Source organism: Asparagus officinalis, chromosome 8 (assembly GCF_001876935.1).
Source record: "Asparagus officinalis chromosome 8, Aspof.V1, whole genome shotgun sequence".
NCBI lineage: Eukaryota > Viridiplantae > Streptophyta > Magnoliopsida > Asparagales > Asparagaceae > Asparagus > Asparagus officinalis.
In genome coordinates, this window is record NC_033801.1 from 106,364,091 (window position 1) to 106,384,549 (window position 20,459).

The window sequence follows — 20,459 nt, forward strand, 5'->3', positions numbered from 1 at the left end:
TAGACAACACTTCCTCGTAGGAAGTTTGGTGGCCAACAATTAGCATTACATAGCAGCACGCCAGCAAAAAGTTCCAATCATTATCAGTTTTTTGGAATTTAACCGTTCTTAATATCAATTAGTCCGATAAAAGAAAAATTCATAGTCCATAGGTTATTGTAGTTCATATAAAAAAAGTTGACCAGCAAAAAGGGCATACATGTATAGTATGGCGTGTGTAAAAAAAAAAAAAAAAAGGAAAGAAGCCAACATTTTACACGACAAACGGGGCGGGAATCCTCGATGGGGCTCGTAGGCTGAAGTAGAAAGCTGTTACGAGTTCTGGAGCCGGCTCAATCAACGGCCGATAAAGCCACCCCAAAATACCCAAATCCCAAATTTCTGGCGGGAGATTTCCCCTCCCTTTAATTTTCCTCTTCCAGGTCCCTAATTCCTCTCGAAACCCCAATTCTCAAAAACCATCTCCAACCCTAATTTAGAGAAGAATCAATGAGGAAAGCCGATGAAGAGCTAAAGGAAGCCAAAATCGAGTACGAAAAAGCAAAAAGAATCGGAAATCACGCCCTAGAAGCTCAATGGGCGAACTCAATCGCCGACATCTTGAAGAACAAGGGAGAGTACGTCGAAGCTCTTCGATGGCTACGAATCGACCACGAGATATCGGTCAAGTATCTTCCCTTAAAGCAGCTGCTTCCCACGTGCCAATCCATGGGTGAGATTTACCTTCGATTGGAGCAGTTCAAGCACGCCATAACTTATCAGGTTTCCATTTGATTTTTCCGTTTGTTTGCTTTTTAAATTCGTATTTTTTAGTGAGTTAGAGCTGGAGTGAGATGGGCATTCATCAAAACTCTAGCTTTATAATTACTTTATTTATTTATTTTTTCAGTTAATATGTCATAATTCATCGGGTAGGATGAAATTGAAGAGAGAAATTCTATATACAGTTTTAAGGCCAACAGTGCCTTATGGATTAGAATGTTGGACAACCAAGAAACAACAGCTCAAAATTTTAGTGTAAGACAAATGAAAAAGTTATGGTGCGCGAGTGGATATACACAAGAACGAGGATAAGCAATGGGTGCATTTGCATAAAGTTAGAGTTTTCTCCTATTGAGGATAATGAGGGATGATTTGGTCATGTGTAGCGGAGGCCATTAAATGCATCTTAGAAGAAGAGGTGATAAGATTATGCTTCGCGGATAATGAAGGACTAGAGGTAGGCCTAAGAGAACTTGAATAGAAATCGTTAAGAAGGATATGATAACGACCAACTTAGTAGAGGAGATGACCCTCCACAAAATTGAGTGGAAGACTAGGATTATGTAGCTAACCCCAAAATTTTTGGATGAGAGCTTTATTGTTGTTCTACCATGAGTGCTTTGAGATATTGTGAAGTTGCTTAGACGCTATAATTTTGGATCAAAATTGTTCTTTGTTTCCTTAATGTTGTATTTTCACTGATCATCATGGTTTGTTTATATGACACGCAATTTACTTGACATCACTGAGCAATGAATTCAATGTGTGAATTGGATTTGAGGAAAACGGATTGAACATAAAATTGATTCAAACATTGTACAACAATGTACCTACTTTTCCACCCTGGTAGCAGTTAATACCCAATTTCCTAAACCTGGGTGAATAACTTTTGATCAGGCTTTTTCTAGAAGGCTTACTTTGATGTACTTCATGTGGTTGGTAACTTGGTATTATTCATTCAATTGAAACATAGTCGGAATGCAGATTGTTATTTGCCAAAATCCCTGCACTATTTACCAAAAGTTATCCTACATGCTTGAACGATATGTAGTTTTTTGGAAGTTATTCTTGTGGATGAATTGGATATATAAAATGAAATAGGTATTTGTTCAAATTCTATCTTTTCTTCATGTTTTTTTTCCCACATTGTCCTTAATTTCTTACACAGTTAGAATATAAGGTTATAACCCTCAACCCTTACTACAGCTTAGCGTTGGCACAACAGAAGGGGGTTATTAGAGAAAAGCAAGTTCTAATCCCTCCAACCATGTGTTAAAGTGGGTTTAAGGGGGGAAAAAGATATTGTTATGTGAGTCAAGGTTTCGACCGTGAAAAGGACGCTCAACCTGTGGGGGCATGTTGTAGTACAAATTAGGACCCTCAACCTGCATTTGTAGTGGATGAGGCTTTAACAATCTCATGTATTAGAAAAAAGATTAGTTAGATTCTTTTCTCTATTTTATTGGTTTCACTTTCAAATTTACGAGGAATGCTCCAGAAACAATGTACACGTAGATACTAGATAGTCATGATTAAGTCGTACAAGGAATCAGACGAATGGCAAAAGACCAGTCAATTGTTTCTACAAGTCCTATGAGATGCATTAAATATTCAATACTAATTCCATATAATCTCATCTTGTTTGATAGCCATATTATATTAGCCTCAAAGAACTACATTGTTTACGAAAAAAATTACAAGAAAATTGAGAAATAAATTTATATTAATCTCTCTAACTGACTTAGGAAAAGAATGAATATAATCTTTCAAAGTAACTTTTCTCTAATTGACTTAGAAAAAGAAATTACAATTTTCTTTATCGGTTTCTCGATTTACAAAAGAGAAAGTTCAACGGAGATCATTCCCTTTGTTCAATATTGGGTTCTTTTTGGTGGCGATAGGAGCTTGAGTCTTGTTGTATCCCGTTAACGATCCGAGCACCTCGCTTTGTGGAACTTTGGTATTCTCTTCTTGACTTAACGTCTTAGGAGAACTTGCAAAGCAAGTTTGGGAATTCTGAACGAGTTTAGAACACTGCGAGAGAGTTAATTTCAGAAAGGAAATTCAATGCTTTTTAACCGAAATAAGCTAAATAGATTTCCTCTCTGATAGCCAATCTCAAAGATCTTCAATCAAAGATGGTTCAAAATGCCAAGTAAAATGATCTCCAAGCTCCAACCAAAATGATCCAAAAGGATCTATATTCAGTTGAATTCTCAGTTATTTATAGAGATCTAGGGGTGTAATTGACCCCATAAATCTCTCCATAATTAGGGCTTAGTGGCTCCATTATGTGGAAAATAGTTTTGGACCGTTCAAATTACAATTAAAACTGTCAAACATGAGATTCACGTTCTAAAGCGAGCCTCGTGTCAGTTTTGTGAAACGCGGGGGTGATCCTCACGTTTTGGAGTTAGAACACGAAAGTGATCCTCGCGTTTTGGAGTTAAAACGTGGGGTGACCCTCGCGTTTTCTAGTTAGAACGCGGGGGTGACCCTCGCGTTTTGGAATTGGAACGCGGGGGTGACCCTTACGTTTTGGAGTTAAAACGCGAGGTTAGACCCTCATATTTTGCTTTGAAGAGATCGTTAATTGTAATCTTTTTTTTAAGTTCTGCAAAGATCATCATTTTGTAATATTTGTATTTGGCTTTTTAAAGTATAAGAGTCGTCAAATTATAACTCTCGTCTGTTATCGTGAAAGTCATCAGATTGTAACTTTCATCGTTAGCGTTTGTGAGGATCAATTATCTATAATAATTTTTTGACAGCATACAGAACCCCCTTCAAAGTTTTTAAAAGTTTACGGTTGACTAGAACAAATTTTTAAAATACTTTGGTTATCTTCTTTGTCTGATTCTGAGAAAGAATCGCTCCTCATTACTTTGATCATTGAGCAATTTGATACGCAAGATCCGCGTCTTATCTTCAAAAACGCGAAGGTCGAGTTTAACTGTTAGCGGTGTAATGTTAACATAACATCTATTTTATAGACTTATCATCTTATTGAGGATGATTGATAGGTTGAGTTCGTCATCAGAGGTATGATGTTAACTTGATGATTTTTTGGTACTTGTTATTTAAACAAGATTTTTGAGGATTTATCACTCTATTGAATAGAGTTGATAAGTTAATTTTATCATCAGAGGTGTGGTGTTAACTTGATAATTTTTGGTATTTGTGATTTGAACAAGATTTTTGAGGACTTATTACTCTATTGAAGATAGTTGATAAGTTAATTTTATCATCAGAGGTGTGGTGTTAATTTGATGATTTTTAGTACTTGTGATTTGAAACAAGATTTTTGAGGACTTATCACTCTATAAGAAAGAATTGATAAGTTAATTTTATCATCAGAGGTGTGGTGTTAACTTGACGATAGTTTGTACTTGTGATTTGAACAAGATTTTTAAGGACTTATCACTCTATTGAAAAGAATTAATAAGTTAATTTTATCATTAGAGGTGTAGTGTTAACTTGACGATATTTTGTACTTGTGATTTGAACAAGATTTTTAAGGACTTATCACTTTATTGAAGAGAGTTGATAAGTTGATTTTGGTTCGGAAAAGCTTGTTATATTAAGAATGAGACAACCTGAATTCGATCTCCATGGGGATGTTAATCATTAGAAGTATAATGTTAATTCGACGATATTTTGTTAACTTTAATAGTTGGCAGAGGTATTTTGTTAAACATGACAACTTAGAAGATTTATTACTCTTAATCCAGTGAATTCTAAGTAACCAACCCTCAGTCTTGAGCGAGTTTAATTTCTCTTTTTAGACTTAACAAGGAGGAAAAAAAGGGTCTCATGATTTTTATGGGTAATATTTTTTGAGAATTTTTTCGTTAATTAGTATCATGAGCCTATCGTTTTTTGATTAATGAGACTGTAAACTCCATTCGAGTAGACTGACTCTACTATGAAGGGTCTTTTCTATTTAGGATTGAATTTACCTTTTATCTTATGTGTCATGATCATAGGTCGTCTGATTGCTAAAATCAGGTCACCTTTCGTGAAGATCTTTTCTTTGACCTTTTTATTGTAGACTTTAGAGATTCAAACTTGGTATAACATGATCTGTTGTTGAGCTTGAAGCCGCTTATCGTCTAACGCTTCCAGTTCTTGGAGGCGTAGTTGATGTTCTTCTTCATCAGTCATCCCGGTTATCAGAGCAACTCTTAGGGATGAGATCTGAATTTCTAATGGTAACACGACTTCGCATCCGTATACCAAAGATAAGAGAGTAGCTTTTGTTAGGGTTCTTACCGTTGTGCGATAAGCCCATAGACATTCGCCAAGTTTTTCGTCCCAGTTACGTCGACTTTTAGAGACAAACTTTTGGAAAGCTTCACAATAGTTTTATTGAAAGCTTCTGTAAGGCCATTAGCTGGCGAATAATATACCGTTGATGTGACACTTTGAATTCTAAACTTATTACAGAATCTCTAGAAGCCGTGACCGACGAATTGAGTTCCATTATCGTGGACTATTTGTCTTGGTATGCCAAAGCGGTAGACAAGGTTATCGATAGCGGATAGTGTCGTGTAACAGTGAGACATTGCTAAAGCTATTTGGGGCTATTATGATAAAATAACAGTAAAAAACGTAAAGTCAAATAATGGTCTAATTTAGATATGTATAAATATTAAAAAAATTATAAAAAAGTTTAGAAAATCAAAAAGTGCATTTGATGATTTAAAGAGATCATAGAGATGAAATAGACATGTAACCGTCATATAATATCGAAGACAACCAGAGAAGTCAAAGAGTCGTCATCTTCGAGAAGATGAGCTAAGCGGTGAGAGGACAGCACTAAGTCAAATGATCTCCAAGCTCCAACCAAAATGATCCAAAAGAATCTGTATTCAGCTGAATTCTAAGCTATTTTTAGAGATCTAGAGGTGTAACTGACCCCATAAATCTCTCCATTTTTAATGGGGGATTAGTGGCCCCATTGTGTGGAAAACGGTTTTGAACCGTTCAAATTGCAATTGAAATGGTCAAACGCGAGATTCGCGTTCTGGAGCGAGCATTGCGTTCAGCTTTGTAAAACGCGGAGGTGATCCTCACGTTTGAGGTGATCCTTGCGTTTTGGAGTTAAAACGCAGGGGTGACCCTCGCGTTTTGAAGTTGAAACGCGGGGGTGGACTCTCGCGTTTTGGAGTTGGAACGCGGGGGTGGACCCTCGCGTTTTGCTTTGAAGTAGTCGTTAATCGTAATATCTTCTTCAAGTTCTGCAAAGATCGTCATTTTATAATATTTGTATTTGACTTTTTGAAGTATGAGAGTCGTCAAATTGTAACTCTCGTCTGTTGTCGTGAAAGTCGTCAGATTGTAATTTTCATCGTTAGCGCTTTGTAAGGATCAGCTATCTACAGTATTTTTTTGACAGCCTACATACATGGCACTTGATTTTCCATTGTGAAAGAGCTTTACCATCATTTGAATGAGAAGCAATGTCGTACTGGAGCTGACAACTATACATATAACCTTGCTGGATATGAAAACAAATTTTCAGACTCAGAGCAGCCTGTTGACTGTAATTAGGAACTCAAAAAATTTCCTTTTGTTAGATGCATGTCTATATACTGTGACAATCTTTAATATCTTCTATCTGTGTTTTATTAGTCTATAGACACTTATTTTATAAGACCTCACTCAGCCAGTTGATATTTTGACACTACATTTTTACTTGCTGTTTCTATTTGACGTGCAGAAAAAGCATTTGGAGCTTGCCGAGGATACTCATAACCTAATTGAGCAGCAAAGAGCCAAAACACAACTCGGTCGTACCTACCATGAAATGTTTCTTAAATCTGAAAATGACCATAATGCATTGAGAAATGCCAAAAAATACTTGAAATCTGCCATGAAGCTTGCAAGGACATTGAAGGATAATCCTCCGTGTAATACAGCTTCATACTGTGTTAAGGAATTTATTGATGCACATAACAATGTAGGTTTGCTCGAATTTGACCTTGATAATATGGATGAGGCTGAGAAAGTTCTGCTTCAAGGCCTAAAGATATGCAACGATGAGGAAGTTAGCGAATACGATGATGCCCGCACTAGGCTTCACAATAGTCTTGGTCGTGTCTATATGGAGCGGAGGGAATGGAATAAGGCTAGACATCACATTGAACGGGACATCTCAATATGTAAACAGATTGGCCATTCCCTTGGCGAATCAAAGGGGTTCGTTAATCTCGGGGAGGTACATTTTCGAGTTCAGAAGTATGATGATGCAAATCGTTGCTATCAGAAGGCTCTTGATATTGCAGAAAAATTGGAAGATGAGAAAGCATTAGTTGATCTGATAAATAACAATTTCGAAACAACAAAAGAAGCAGCTAAAGTACTGCAGGAATTATTCAAAGATGAGCAGAAACTTAAGAAGCTGATGAGGACTGCATTAGATGTGCGGCGCACATCAAAGGAGAGAAAATTCCTTCTTGAGCAATATTCCTGCCTAGATTCTCTGATCGAGAAATCCTGCATGATTTTTGCTTGGCAGAAAGTAAGTGAACTATTTCCAATTATCTCCCTTCTTTACCAGCCACATGGTGCTTATCTCTTCCTGTCTAAACTGGCATTGTTTTTCTTTCCTTGTCATAGAAGGTTTATTAACAAAGGCTGATATCTAATTTCGAACTGGGCATCATTACTTCGGTTTAAGCTCAAGAAGCCATGATATTCTCTAAGTGAAAATATAATTTGAATATCTAAATTATCAAAAATAGACATATCATCAGTGCCAAACTATCACATGACATGACGCCGTTAATAACAATTTGTAGGTGATTTTCATGAAATGGTTAATTATTTAAACTAAGAATTATTTTATTACTGGTAATATTCACACGAGAAAGTTCTTTTCTGGTTTTGGATTACTTATAGCAAATCTATAATTCTCTCTAATTCTTGACTAGTTTTAATCCAATTGAAAGGCAGAGGCTTGCTCTTCGCATTTCCTAGGTTAAAGCATACATTAAATGTGGTGCAATTTCTTACCCGATAAGAGTTCTTGCGGAAGTCTATCCTATTATCTTATAGAAATCTACCCCTTTTTTAATCAAATCCTCTGCAGAATCAGATCATATCTGGCCAGGAATTTCATTTAATACCAAGTCAGATATTGATATCAATTCCATGGAGGGAAAATTGCTTCGGGTCCTCTGTAAAAAAGAGTCAACCTTCCTCCCCCTTTGACATTTTACCAATGCTTCCGCCCCTTTGACTCTCTCTACCCGAAGTGCCCTTTGGATAATCCTCATTGGATCTGTCTCATCTCGCATCTCTATCTCATGAATCCAGAAACCCATTAAACCCTCTTTCTCCTTCTCCATTGTCGCTTCCGTCCGTCAGCTCTCTTCCTTATCCGCCGCCGCCTCTCCTCTGCTATCTTCTCTGCCATCTCCTCTTCAATATGATGAAATACAAAGTGGTTCGAAAATAATTTGTGGAGTATTTTAGGTATAAGAGTGATTTTGGAAGTGAGATTAAAAATAAATTGGGGTAAAACCTTGGGTTTGTTGGCAGAAAACCCTTCATATACTTATTCTATTATAGTTGATGGAGCATTTTGGACTAAGATTGGTTTTAGAAGTGGGTGGGGTTAAAGAGAAATTGCGTTTGAACTTTGGCTTTACTGGTAAAAAAACGTTTATTTACACTTTCTGTTTAACATATGTTCTAAATTAATGAGATGCACTGTAGCATCTCCAGTGCTCAGCTACAGTTCAAACCCTAAATTGGTTTAGTCCCTTTAGTTAAATTGTAGGCTAATTGGCACTTATATACTTTATAGTTTCCCTCACTTTGCATTTATATATCCTCACTTGTTTTTGGTAGCACTCATGTACCCTAAAGTTTCTAAAAATTGCACTTTAATACATTCTTTTATGCAAAAGTGAGATTTTCTCCTATCTTTTCTCATCTGACACTCACAAGCTCATTTTGAACTTTTCAGCCACTAATGTTCATTGAATATACTGTTAAACCCACCATAATTCTATTTTAAAATCTATTTAGGGTAAGCTTAAAATGGCAATATGGCGTTAGAGTATGTTTTAACAGCAATTTCAGCAAACATTAGGGGATAAAAAGTTACTTGATTGTGAGTATCGTATAAGAAAATTCGGGGGAGAATTGTCACGTTTGCATCATAGAAGGCATTAAAGTGCAAAATTTAAAAAGTTTAAGATATATAATTGCTGCTAGAAACAAGTGAGTGTATATAGGTGCAAAGCGGGGGAAACCATAAGGCATTTAAGTGCTATTTATGCTATCTAGTATAATAATCCTTGTTCGTATGGTATGTTCTCATGGAAGTAAGCAAATGACGGCTGAAATAACAATCTTTTTCTAGAACCATTTGGTAATTGTGGTTAAATCTCTTACTTTAAAGCTTATTTCAAAATTATGGATTAGCATATGCTCATTTGGCTACTGTTTTGGCTCCTTGGTTAATTAGTATGTAGCAGTCTAAGTACAAACAATCTGCTGTCTTGATCATTAATTCATTATAGTCCCAAACATATGTTAGAAATCTTTCTTTAGTTTGCTCTCTGTGGTTTTTAAGGTAGTGTATTTTTCAGTTGGCAGGGAATCCAACAAATTCCCTCATGGTAATATTGAATCACAGTGTTTTGGGAAAATTTAAAATGTAATCTAACGCCTTTCTGTAGCATCTAGAATTTGCTAAAAGAAAGAAAAAGGTGGCAAGTGAGCTCTGTGACAAAGATAAGCTAAGTGATTCTCTTCTGGCTATTGGGGAATCATACCAAAAGCTCCGGAACTTTAACAAAGCCCGCAAGTGGTATATGAAGAGTTGGAACATCTGCAGGTCTATAGGGAACCTGGAGGTAAGTTATTTAGATCCTTTTTATAACCATGATGTTTCTACATTTCTTTCAGGAATAGACCAAATGTAGATGTTGAACGACTGATTAATCTTGGGCAAAAGATGGTGCTTCTTATTAGTTAACTATTGATTAATTTTTAGAATTATCTGTAGCCTTTCCAAGTATCTTTTTGGGTTTTCGTATCATGCAAAAATTGTTTATAAATTAAGTCGAGCGTCATTGATAGTTCTATCCATTTTTGCTACCTGGTTTTCTTTATTTCATCTACATTTCAAATATCTGCATGTTGGTGGCTCAAGGATTTATGAATTAGTAGGGCCTCATTTTTCTAGTTAGTTTATTTCAGGGACAAGCTACATCAAAGATAAACATTGGGAGTGTTCTTGATTCTTCTGGTGATTGGCCTGGTGCCCTGCAGGCCTTTGAAGAGGGTTACAGGTATTGTATCATTTCATATATATGAAGTATTGTGTTGAGTTTCATTGCAGAAGACCTACTTTTAAAAATAGAATGTTGCATATGCTGTGAATAGTCAGCAGTGTTGCTCTCTGTTTGCTTTCCAAGTATCAAACTGACAATGCTGCTTTCTTTGCAGAATTGCAAGAGAAGGCAATCTACTATCACTACAGAAAACTGCACTTGAGAATATGCACTACAGTCAGATGATTAGATTTGATAATCTTGAAGAGGCCAGGTACTCACAGTTATATGCTGCCTTTATAGAGAACACACTTATCCTACAAATCTTAACTAAAGCACACTTGTTGCAGGAAATTGCTGCTTGACCTTGGAAACTTAGACCATCTACTAGATGACAAAGATGTTCTAGGGAATACACGTCATGATTATTGCTCTGAAACGGAAACAGAAGGTGGAATATCTGACAACCTATCCAATGCTTGTGAGTCACCAGAAGTTAGTAATCATGCTCTAAGGAAGCCAACTGTGCTCAATGCTGAAGAGTCTGATGGTCTTGTTCCTTTGGTGAAATTTATTCGCCAAAATAAAAATTTATCTAGGACCAAGATAACTCAGTTAGATAGTAATGACAAGCAGATGTGCAATTCTTCTCACTCAGGACATGCTTCCTCCGGTGATCTACACAAGTCTATTAATAATCTGCAATCTGTTGGCCGTAAACGTGCTAAGGTGGTAATTTCTGACGATGACACTGATGATCCTGATGATATGGATCAAATGAGAAAGCGGTTCCATGGGAGCCTCACTGATGATGTTGCTAGTTCAGATAAAGGTCAATTGCAATTATCATTTTTTAAATATATATTATGAACGAATCATCTGCACTTTCTTATATTTTTAAGTTGATCTTCTCCTTATCGATGTGTTTTTTTTATGATAAGTTAAGGTGAAAAGTTTCTCTTTCCTATGTTCCACAGATGCAAGGAAGGATGAACAAGGAACCAATAAGGTAGTGGTGAACTAGTTATCCTATACTAAGGACATGCAGATGTTTGTCCTTGTCATTATTTTGTATATTTCCATTATTCTGTGGAAATTTGTGGAGTATTCGATTTATGTATTTCCTCTTAATAAAGGGACTATTCTGTTTACGTGGTTACGCTGACTCATCTCGACATATAGTATGAATTGGGCCACTGAACAATTCCAACCTACTTCGACAGTCAAACTGTATGATTAAGTCAAAAATTTCATGTATCTGTTTTATTGCATATACTTGCAAGATTCATATGCATAATTTTGTTTTACTTTAAAATACTATAAGATTTAAATGTAAACTCTTGATTTTTAAGGTGGTTCACGTTCCCTGCTTGCATTGTACTTTTAATATTCTTCTATATATAATGATTGTTTCACCTCAGATAAATAATACAGTCACAACTTTTGTTTCTTCATTTAGCAGGATACTACACGTCCCACTTTTTTGAGAGATGTGCATAGTACATGTGCACCTGATCAAACTGAAGGGAGTTCTTGCTCTTTCAAGTCCAAGAGTCCCAGTGCATCCAAACGTGCTGTAAGTGGGTCCAAATTAGAGAGTGGCAGTGTCTCTGGTAATCTGCTAAATGACCATGATTTTGCAGTTTGCCATCATATTGAAGATGACGACAGCGTAAGATCAATGATTCTCACTGTTCATTATTTCTGAAATTTCTGAATACTGAAGATCACACCTGTAACATGTCATCAGTAGATAGATACTAGTTGGTACTGTTGATGGCATGGGTCTAATCTACATTTTCAGGGTATTCTTTGAACTGATTTATGTCAGCCAGTCTTCTACTACTATTTAATTAATTTATTTCCAATCCTATTGAATACCTAGAAAAAGAATAAAAAAGTAGGTCTCAGTTATCGGCCTTGTTATATTTAGATGCATTTTAGTATTATGCAATCAATTCATGTGATAAGATTAGCAAGCGGTTTTACCAGTGTTGTCTACAAAATGAACCTTTACTAAAAGAGAGCTAGTGTTTCTAACTCTATTTACTCATCTAAAACGGGCATTGTTTGCTGAATGGTTCATTGCAATGCACTGATAATCTTTTCCTTCTAAGACTTCTGCTAAATGTAGTTTTAGGTCAATACTGCAGATTTGTTATGTTATCATTCCTCAGCTTTTAATATCAATTTTCAACATTTTATATGCTAATTGTTAATTTCTGCAAGCTTGTAAACTATGCAGCATTATATTACATGTAAAATTGGGCATGACGTGGTTCACATGAACATGGGTTCATGCATGGATAGAAAAAATGTGGACACGGAAAGCATGAAAATCGCAGCTGCATGCCACTACTATCTGAAGCTATATGACGAGAGAAGGTCGAACGGTAATCCATTTACCAGCTTTCTCCAAGTTTCATGTGTATATTACCAGGACAGTTACCAGTTAGCAACCCATTCCAATGCATAAAATATATTTGCCTGTTGAGTAACTTAGTAGTATTAATAGACACTGTTTTAAAAAACTGCGCCTAGTCCGCTTAGGCGTACGCCTAGGCCTACGCAGTACTTAGGCCGCCTAACTAGCGCCTAGCGCCTAGGCGGTATTTAGGCCGCCCACCTAGATTTTACGAGCGTTTAGGGGACTATTGTCTGCTTATGTGGATTGCACCCTATAGGTCTTGGTTGTGATTTTATGTGTTGTAGCCTACACGTCCTCCAAACTTCATTAACCTCTAAATATGAACACCTCCACTACCTCCTCCGACCTTCAGCAAAATCTTATCGACCACCACTTAAATGAAGAAAGAAATCCGCCCAGACACTAGACCAGCATCTAAGCTTTCTATAACATCGACATTCACTATCAATTATTGTAATTAAAAATAAAAAAACATCTTAGGCTCTAGCCTTGTTAATTATTGTTTTGGCTATTTAGTATCTAAGTATGCATGATTTATTATGGAACTAAGATTGCTATCTTTTTTAAAAAATTTATATGAATTTAATACATATTTTTATTAATTATTATAATTAAATAATTTAAAAATAGTCAAACGCCTAGGCGCTGCATAGGTGTATGCCTAGGGGTCTAGGCGCTAGGTGTTCGCTCATATGCCTACCTAGTCTGCCTAGCACCTTCTGTAACATTACCGAGCTCCCCTGATCTTTGTAACTACTAACAAGGTAAAGAGTACTTCTTAAATATCTATTTAAGTTAGTTAACAACAGTAACTTAAACTTAAGAAGTGTAAGTTAACAGTAACTTAAACTTAAGAAGTGTAAGTTAACAGTAAACTTAAGTTTAAGTTTAAGTTTAAGCTAACAGTAAACTTAAGTTTAAGTTTAAGTTAATGTTAAGTTTTTTATTGATGGTGCACTTAAGTTTAAGTAAACATTAAACTTAAGTTAACAGTAAATTTAAGTTTAAGTTTATTGTTAACTTAAACTTAACAGTAACTTATACATTAACAGTAATTTGAGTTAAGAATGAGTTTTTCACTGTTGAGATGAACTTATAATTTAAGTTGAGAAGTATAAACATACAAAGAGCTATTGTAATTGGTAAACCAAGCAATTTAGTTAATAGTGCTGGTATTTTAGTATTTATGCATCTTTGATTGAATATATATATATTTATCTTCAAGTATCACAATTAAAAAAATAAAAAATAAAAAAAGCGTTCAGAAACCGCTTATGCGTCCGCCTAGACGACTAAGCGTTGGGCGCCAAGTCTGACGCCTAGAAGCGTCCAGCGTTTAATGTAACATTGTTAATAAAAACACATTGAGATAGGATAAGAAGGCAGCTAGGGAAGCAACCAGTATAACTTTGACACAAGACAATCTTCTCAAATCCATATGTGCTGGGTCCTCCATGAAACAACTGGCTCTCCATCCAACAGAACAAACTCCGAGTTCTTTGTGTGTGCATGCGTGTGCACATGTGTGTGCGTCTCTCTTTTTTTGGGGTGAACGGGTGGGGGGAGTGAGTTTCAAGTTTTATTTTCCTCCTTGACTTGCCGCAGATTAAGGCAGTTCCCTATATCAAGTCAGATATTACATTACCAAGTCATCACCTATGAAAATCAGTTCAGAGGCTGGATCCTTAATCTGGGGATCTTAAACTGCCTCCACCCCAGATGGTTTGCTAACTTTCTTTCCAACTGGCTATCAAAGTACCATGAATTGCCCTTTTGATATAGTTTACCAGGCAAGGCTTTGGCATAAACTTATGAAGGTTTTACAAACTGAAAATTTGGCCAATTATTTTATTAGCTTTGTCAATTCCGAGTTCTGTCCCATACTTGACATCTTTTTGTTGGCAAAAGCCAAAGGCTTATATGATGATGTTCCTGGTGACAATTAGGAGGGGACAACAAGTGCAATCTATGCGTGACGTTTTATGAGTAACATTTCCATCATTTCCATGGAATAGTGATGTCATCACAAGGATTGGCTTGTGTTGCAGCCAGCAAAAGATTTATCATTTCTTAGTTCTTTCAAGTTAAAATTAGAGTTACTTTTTTTTTGCTTTCAATTTCACGTATGTGTCTGCCAAGAGGGGCACGAAGCAAATTTTTATAGAACCTGCATCATGGTCATATGTGAATAAGTTTGGTTGCTTACTTGGACATGAATAAAGTTCAACAAAGTATCCAATATTTATGTAGTTTGTGTTTAATATAGCTTTTAAAGGATACCAAATGCATTGAGGTGGATTTCCATTTCACAAGGACATAGTTACACTAATAAGAAATATACTCATTTGCATAGATTGCAGTAGCGTGCAGTTTTAGGTGGCATAGCTATAAAATATTAAACTTTCTTTACACCATCTACAATCAGAAAATGACAGATCTATGTGTACCACATATAGGTCATTCAGTTTGGACAGCTGAAATACATTTATGCACCTAGCCAGATATTAATCCATTGTCACTCCCCTAGCCAGGACAGATAATACAGATATTAATCTATTGTCAAGGCCCTAGCCAGGACAGATATTAATCAATTGTAAAATTATGGCACGTGACAGCGGGCCACACATCCTCTTAACAAGAGAATTTGTGAGGCCTAACTCCAATATATTTCAAGATATATGATCCATAAAAAGAACTTTAGGTTGTCAATCAAAATATACATAATTCGTTTGTAAATTTATTTGTCTCATCATGTCACATACACAGACACCACCAATTTCACATTATATATATCAACTCCAAAAGCTCCTTAGCATATAGTCAGGGTCTTATTGAAACATAAGTATTACAAAGCTCTTGAGTGATTCCATTCTATTACCAATCTTCGCTTGAAAAGACAGAACAATAGGGACAGACATACATATTTTAATTCAGATCATTGAGCCTATATTTCCTGAAACCTGGTTCTGTGATATCATGTAAGTAACCACTTCATGCAAAAGCCGAAGCTTATGGGTCATCAAGAAAGTATATTTCGACTCCCATTGTTTTGTACTTATCATGTCATTTTCCAGGTTTGGCGCCTATGTTTAAGCATCTAAAGTACTGCGGAAAGGTTCTAGATTCACTGGAACCAGTTGAAGTATTGAAGGACCTTCGCGAAGATGTTCAGATAGAAGCTATTATCTGTGGTTAGTCAATATTTATTCAGTTAAGTGGTAGTCATGTGTGCTGTATTTCTGTAGCAAATGTTATGCTTCAGTGTTTTATTGATGTATTCAGTTATGTTTTCTATTCTATGTTTGTCTGTTGACTTTTGTTCAGTGAACTCTCCTGCTATTCAATTCCTGACTTATTACCGATGTTCCTTTAACAGGAAACTAAGATCATCTTGCCTTTTTCTTCTCATCAAAGTTCTTTAGAAAGCCACTCTTCTTAGCTTCCTTTTCTTTGTGTTATTTATTAAGGATGGGTTCCAAAGCGTCTTATGGACCTGTATGTGGGCTGTTGTGAGAAATTATCAGAGACACCCAACATCAAGTTAGTAAAGAAGTTATATAGTTTGGAGGTAAACTGACTCAAATAGTGCTCATTAAAGTTATGTATATTTGTTATCTCTGTTGATGCCGGCTATTATTATTTTTGTTCAGCTGACATGTTGAGTATCTCATTTTCCCATGCTAGGTATCAGAAGATGAAGTCATTGTACCTGATTGTGGATTACAAGATACAACTATCTTTCCCTTCATAAATGCTCTACAGGCACACAAAACAGTTGCCGTATTAGATATTTCTCATAATTTTTTAGGTGCACATTTAATGATTCTTTGTTTCTCACTATCTCTGCTACTACCTCTATCAACAAGAAATATTTGCATTTTATCTACATCTATAAACAGACTCTACGCTCTAATCATGCAGGTAATGAAACAATGGAGAAACTTCAACAAATGTTCTCTGCATCAACCCAAAAGTATGGTGGCTTGACGTTGGATTTGCACTGCAATCGGTTTGGCCCAACCTCTTTGTTCCAGGTTTCAACATCCTAGAAACCATCTAAATTGCATCTTTCCTCTGCTCTTTTTGAAGTAACACAAGCTATTGAGTTTTATAGTGCAGTTAGTCTTTTGGTGTTAAGTTCTTGGTATTGACGAATAGACACTCATGACATGTCTCTTAAAATCATAAAAATTTGAAAATTCAGGACAGATAATCACGAACTGTTTCTTAATATCATCAAAGTTCTCAATTCTTTAATTTAATTAAGTTGCTATATACTTATGCTTCATAAAATTTTATGCTTCTGACTGCAGATATGTGAATGCCCAGTTTTGTTCGCTCGACTCGAAGTGCTAAATCTGTCTGGGAACCGGCTCACAGATTCTTGTAGTTCATATCTCTATACCATCTTAGAAAAATGCAAAGGTGTGTAATTTCATCATTAGTTTTTTATTTTTATTTATTTTATTTTATATTCTTAGAATGCATTTTAAATTTTTAATGCACCATCGTGCTATTCGAGAAAGCGCACGCCACCATCACGCATAACTATTTTTTTGGTATTGATATAAGTAATTATTTCTATCATATAGCTTTCTAAACTTTCAAAAATAATAATCTTGTTTTTTTTATAAGAATTATCAGAGCAAGTGAAAAAAAATCTTTCTTTTTTTAAGTTCTTTGTATTGGAACCATTTGTTGGGAAATTTTTTAACTACTCAAGAACTACCAAAAAGGGATTACTCTGTAGTAGTGAATCTTCTGCAGTATATTTTCCAGATCTTGCAGAAGTATATGCCATAAAGCTTGCAATGAAGAGTTGGAGAACTGTCAGATTACACAAATAATCTTATAATCAGAAAAAAAATGAACCTTAATTCATTGATACACTTTGTTTATGCCAATATATATACCTGTATCGGTATAATAACTAAATATATTTATATATGGCATATTGCAAAATACACAAAAATGGATTCCGTACGGGTTTGTGGAAAATGAACTAAAAATAGATGAACTATGTTTTTGTGTACCTACAACAATTGTTTAACTATCCAGCAAAACATTTCTCTTCTCTTTTTTAATGTATATACTTTTGACTAGAATATATCTCCTTGTGTTATAGCACTCTACAGTTTAAACATCGAACAATGCTCTATCACATCTAGAACAATTCAGAAGGTTGCTGATGCGTTGCGTGATGATTCTGTCCTTTCACATCTCTCCATAGGTATCTGTCTGAAGATCTAGTGTTTTATAATATTGCAACTTCTGTTGTTATTTTGTTTTATTTGTTTATATATTAACATTTTCTTGTCATATAGGAAAGAACACGCCAATATCTGGAATTGCAATGGTTAATCTATTAGCCAAACTTGCATCCTTGAAAAGGTTAATTTCTACCTTTACGATGAATATGCCTTGTCATGTGGCTTGTATTCCAATTAACTGCTCATTTCAGCCTTTACCAGTAAAGAAAAGCTCATTATCATAACTTCGTGTGAACCTTTGACGATATGATACATGCCAATATTTTTCTTCCATGTAGATTTTCAGAACTAAGCTTGGTTGGTATAAGATTAAACAAGGCTATGGTTGATGGCCTTTGCAAGTTGGCTAGCTCATCCAATCTGTCAGAACTGTTGCTTGGGGGGACTTATATAGGGATGGTGAGTGAATGACCTCAAAAATATTACTTTGTAATTTACAAATAAATTATGCTGCTCGTGATTATTACTCAATCATATTTGCCTTCACAGGATGGAGCAGTGATGTTAACTTCTGCACTATGTAGTGGACCACAAGACTTGGTGAAGTTAGACCTGTCATACTGTGGACTGTCATCTCATGATTTTCCCAAGATATGTGCAAATGTTTCCCTGGTTGGTGGACTTGCTGAATTGAATCTTGAAGGAAATTTCATTGGTCAAGAGGTTTGTCATTTCATCTCTTCAGAACCAAGCTGCATTGCAAAATTCAACGTCAGGATTATTAGATACTACATAATGCTGCCTAGGTTAGAAAAGCACTTGAGTTTTACATTACTTAATTGGGAAAAAATTTAAGGGGTATATATGTTAATAACCCTACTTTATTCTTTTCCTGTTGAGGGTCTTCATCTCAGTGTGGCTGCCAGATTTCTGTTTTGGCATGGATGGTAGGTCACCTAATTCAAACGGCTTAATGCTTTCGCTAAACAAATTCATAGGCATCCCAATTGCAGTAAATCCAAAGCAGTACAAGAAACAGCAGATGACAATTTTAATTTTATTTTCTATCAAGTATAAATATAAATACACCCACACATGACGTCAGCCACCTGAATGTGCAAGGATTGGTTCATATTTGAAGGATGTTATCTGGTTAGATTGTGGATTTGTTCTTATTGATATTACAGGTTTTTGATCCTTTAAGAACTATCCTAATGGACCAACAATGCTGTCTCAAATCTCTTATTCTGAACAAATGTCATCTCGGGCTCATTGGAATCATTCAGATAATTCAGGCACTATCAGGTTAAAAGTCCTTCACGACCTCTTCATCTATTAACAGTTCCACTTTGTTAACTACTGAATTTCTTTTCGTCTCTTCAAGAAAATGAATCTCTGGAAGAGCTGCATCTGGCCGAGAACACTGACATACCTCAAGATAGAACCTTGGAATATGAGACAGGCTCACCAAAATGTTTAGAAAACAAAATGGAAGCTGCTGATAGCGACGACGAGGAGCCTGAACGGCCCAAAGGTAGTAGCTCTGCAAGCTCAAGTCATAGGAGCCAGTTAGCAGGATCTCAGTTGGTTCAAGAGCTTGGTACTGCAATCGACTCTGCTGTGAATTTACAACTGCTTGATCTGAGCAGAAACAAGCTCTCATCAGAAGTTATTGAGGTTTTCTACGGTTCGTGGTGTTTATCGAGCACAAGAAATTGTGGTTCAGCATATAGGCATGTTTCTATGGATGGAGGGATTGTTCATTTTTCCATGAAGGGGAAGAGATGTTGTGGGATTAAACCTTGCTGTAAAAGGGACTAGGCCATGTTTTGGTTTTGTTGTATATCACATTATTTATCTATATTAAGAAGATAATTATAGTCACATTTTTGGGTGTATGTAAAGAAGCTAAACATATCTAAACCATGTGATTGGAAATTTCTACTCCAAATTAAAAATTCATCTTTTTGTAATTGTGTTTATTGTGAAATAAAACGAAATGTCTCATGTTTTCTCTTGAAGAGCATGAAACTAGGCTTTTAGAAAGCAGAAAGTTGGTTTAATTAGACTCTAGACTAGAGGGAATGAATCTTTAGATTTCACGACTGGTTAAGCAGAGGTATAATTCTTCATAGTCTATACTTTAAGACTCTAGACTATAGAAAGTTTAATTCTTCATGAGTTATTTTCCTGAAGCTTTGAAAGCCATTAATCTTGAACGGAAAAGCTAATTAGTCACCCCAAATTACATAAAATAAAATAAAAACGAACGTCTGATCAATAATTAGTGCTTATATTATTATTATAAATATTTCTAAAATATTCTTATTTCTATTTGACTAGTATCATAATCATAAATAATTATCAAGAATTTTAAATTTCATGGAGTAAGGTCAAACTTGAAAGAACATTAAAACAATTTAAAACTTGGCTCTGCCCGCTTGATTAGAAGACAACATAGTAGAGAAAAATAAGAAAAAATAGAATATAAAAACTTCGCGGATGGCTAGATTAAACATAAAATTAAATTAAAAAAAGCTAACAGCTTCTGTGCTCCCAAGCAGTTGGTATAGTTTGTTTCCTTAAAAATCTCTCTCACATCCTAAATTTGAGGGATAAGGTAGTTGACAGTAGTTCCACACCTAAAAAAGTAATTTCACTTAGATAAAAAGGTTATTTTAGGAAGTATAAATAAGAAGATAAATAGGAAGTAGTTAGAATTCTCCAACTAATGAAAAACTCTCAGAGTCTTTATTTTTTTGACGTGGT

The 20,459-nt window shown here is 35.5% G+C and overlaps 1 protein-coding gene across 2 annotated transcripts; it reads left to right on the plus strand.

The window, feature by feature from the left end:
- On the plus strand, positions 278-19,574 carry LOC109851428 (protein TONSOKU). Of its 2 annotated transcripts, none has more exons than XM_020421555.1 (20): positions 278-762; positions 6,485-7,285; positions 9,456-9,632; positions 9,979-10,070; positions 10,228-10,326; positions 10,403-10,884; positions 11,030-11,061; positions 11,512-11,724; positions 12,298-12,445; positions 15,555-15,671; positions 15,948-16,048; positions 16,165-16,288; positions 16,402-16,514; positions 16,794-16,905; positions 17,606-17,710; positions 17,805-17,871; positions 18,029-18,149; positions 18,240-18,413; positions 18,878-18,995; positions 19,075-19,574. In XM_020421555.1, the coding sequence occupies exons 1-20, from the start codon at positions 490-492 to the stop codon at positions 19,509-19,511; spliced, it is 3,906 nt and encodes a 1,301-aa protein (XP_020277144.1). In that variant the 5' UTR covers positions 278-489; the 3' UTR covers positions 19,512-19,574. The 2 variants fall into 2 exon arrangements, with proteins under 2 accessions (XP_020277144.1, XP_020277145.1); XM_020421556.1 differs by having other exon boundaries at positions 11,515-11,724.

What these genes read in the sequence shown, in the direction of transcription:
- LOC109851428 (XM_020421555.1), top strand. Translation starts at nt 490, where the DNA reads ATGAGGAAAGCCGATGAAGAGCTAAAGGAAGCCAAAATCGAGTACGAA. An exon ending in AGCACGCCATAACTTATCAG is followed by an intron (nt 763 to 6,484) that starts GTTTCCATTTGA and finishes TTTGACGTGCAG; the next exon opens with AAAAAGCATTTGGAGCTTGC. An exon ending in GATAATTCAGGCACTATCAG is followed by an intron (nt 18,996 to 19,074) that starts GTTAAAAGTCCT and finishes CGTCTCTTCAAG; the next exon opens with AAAATGAATCTCTGGAAGAG.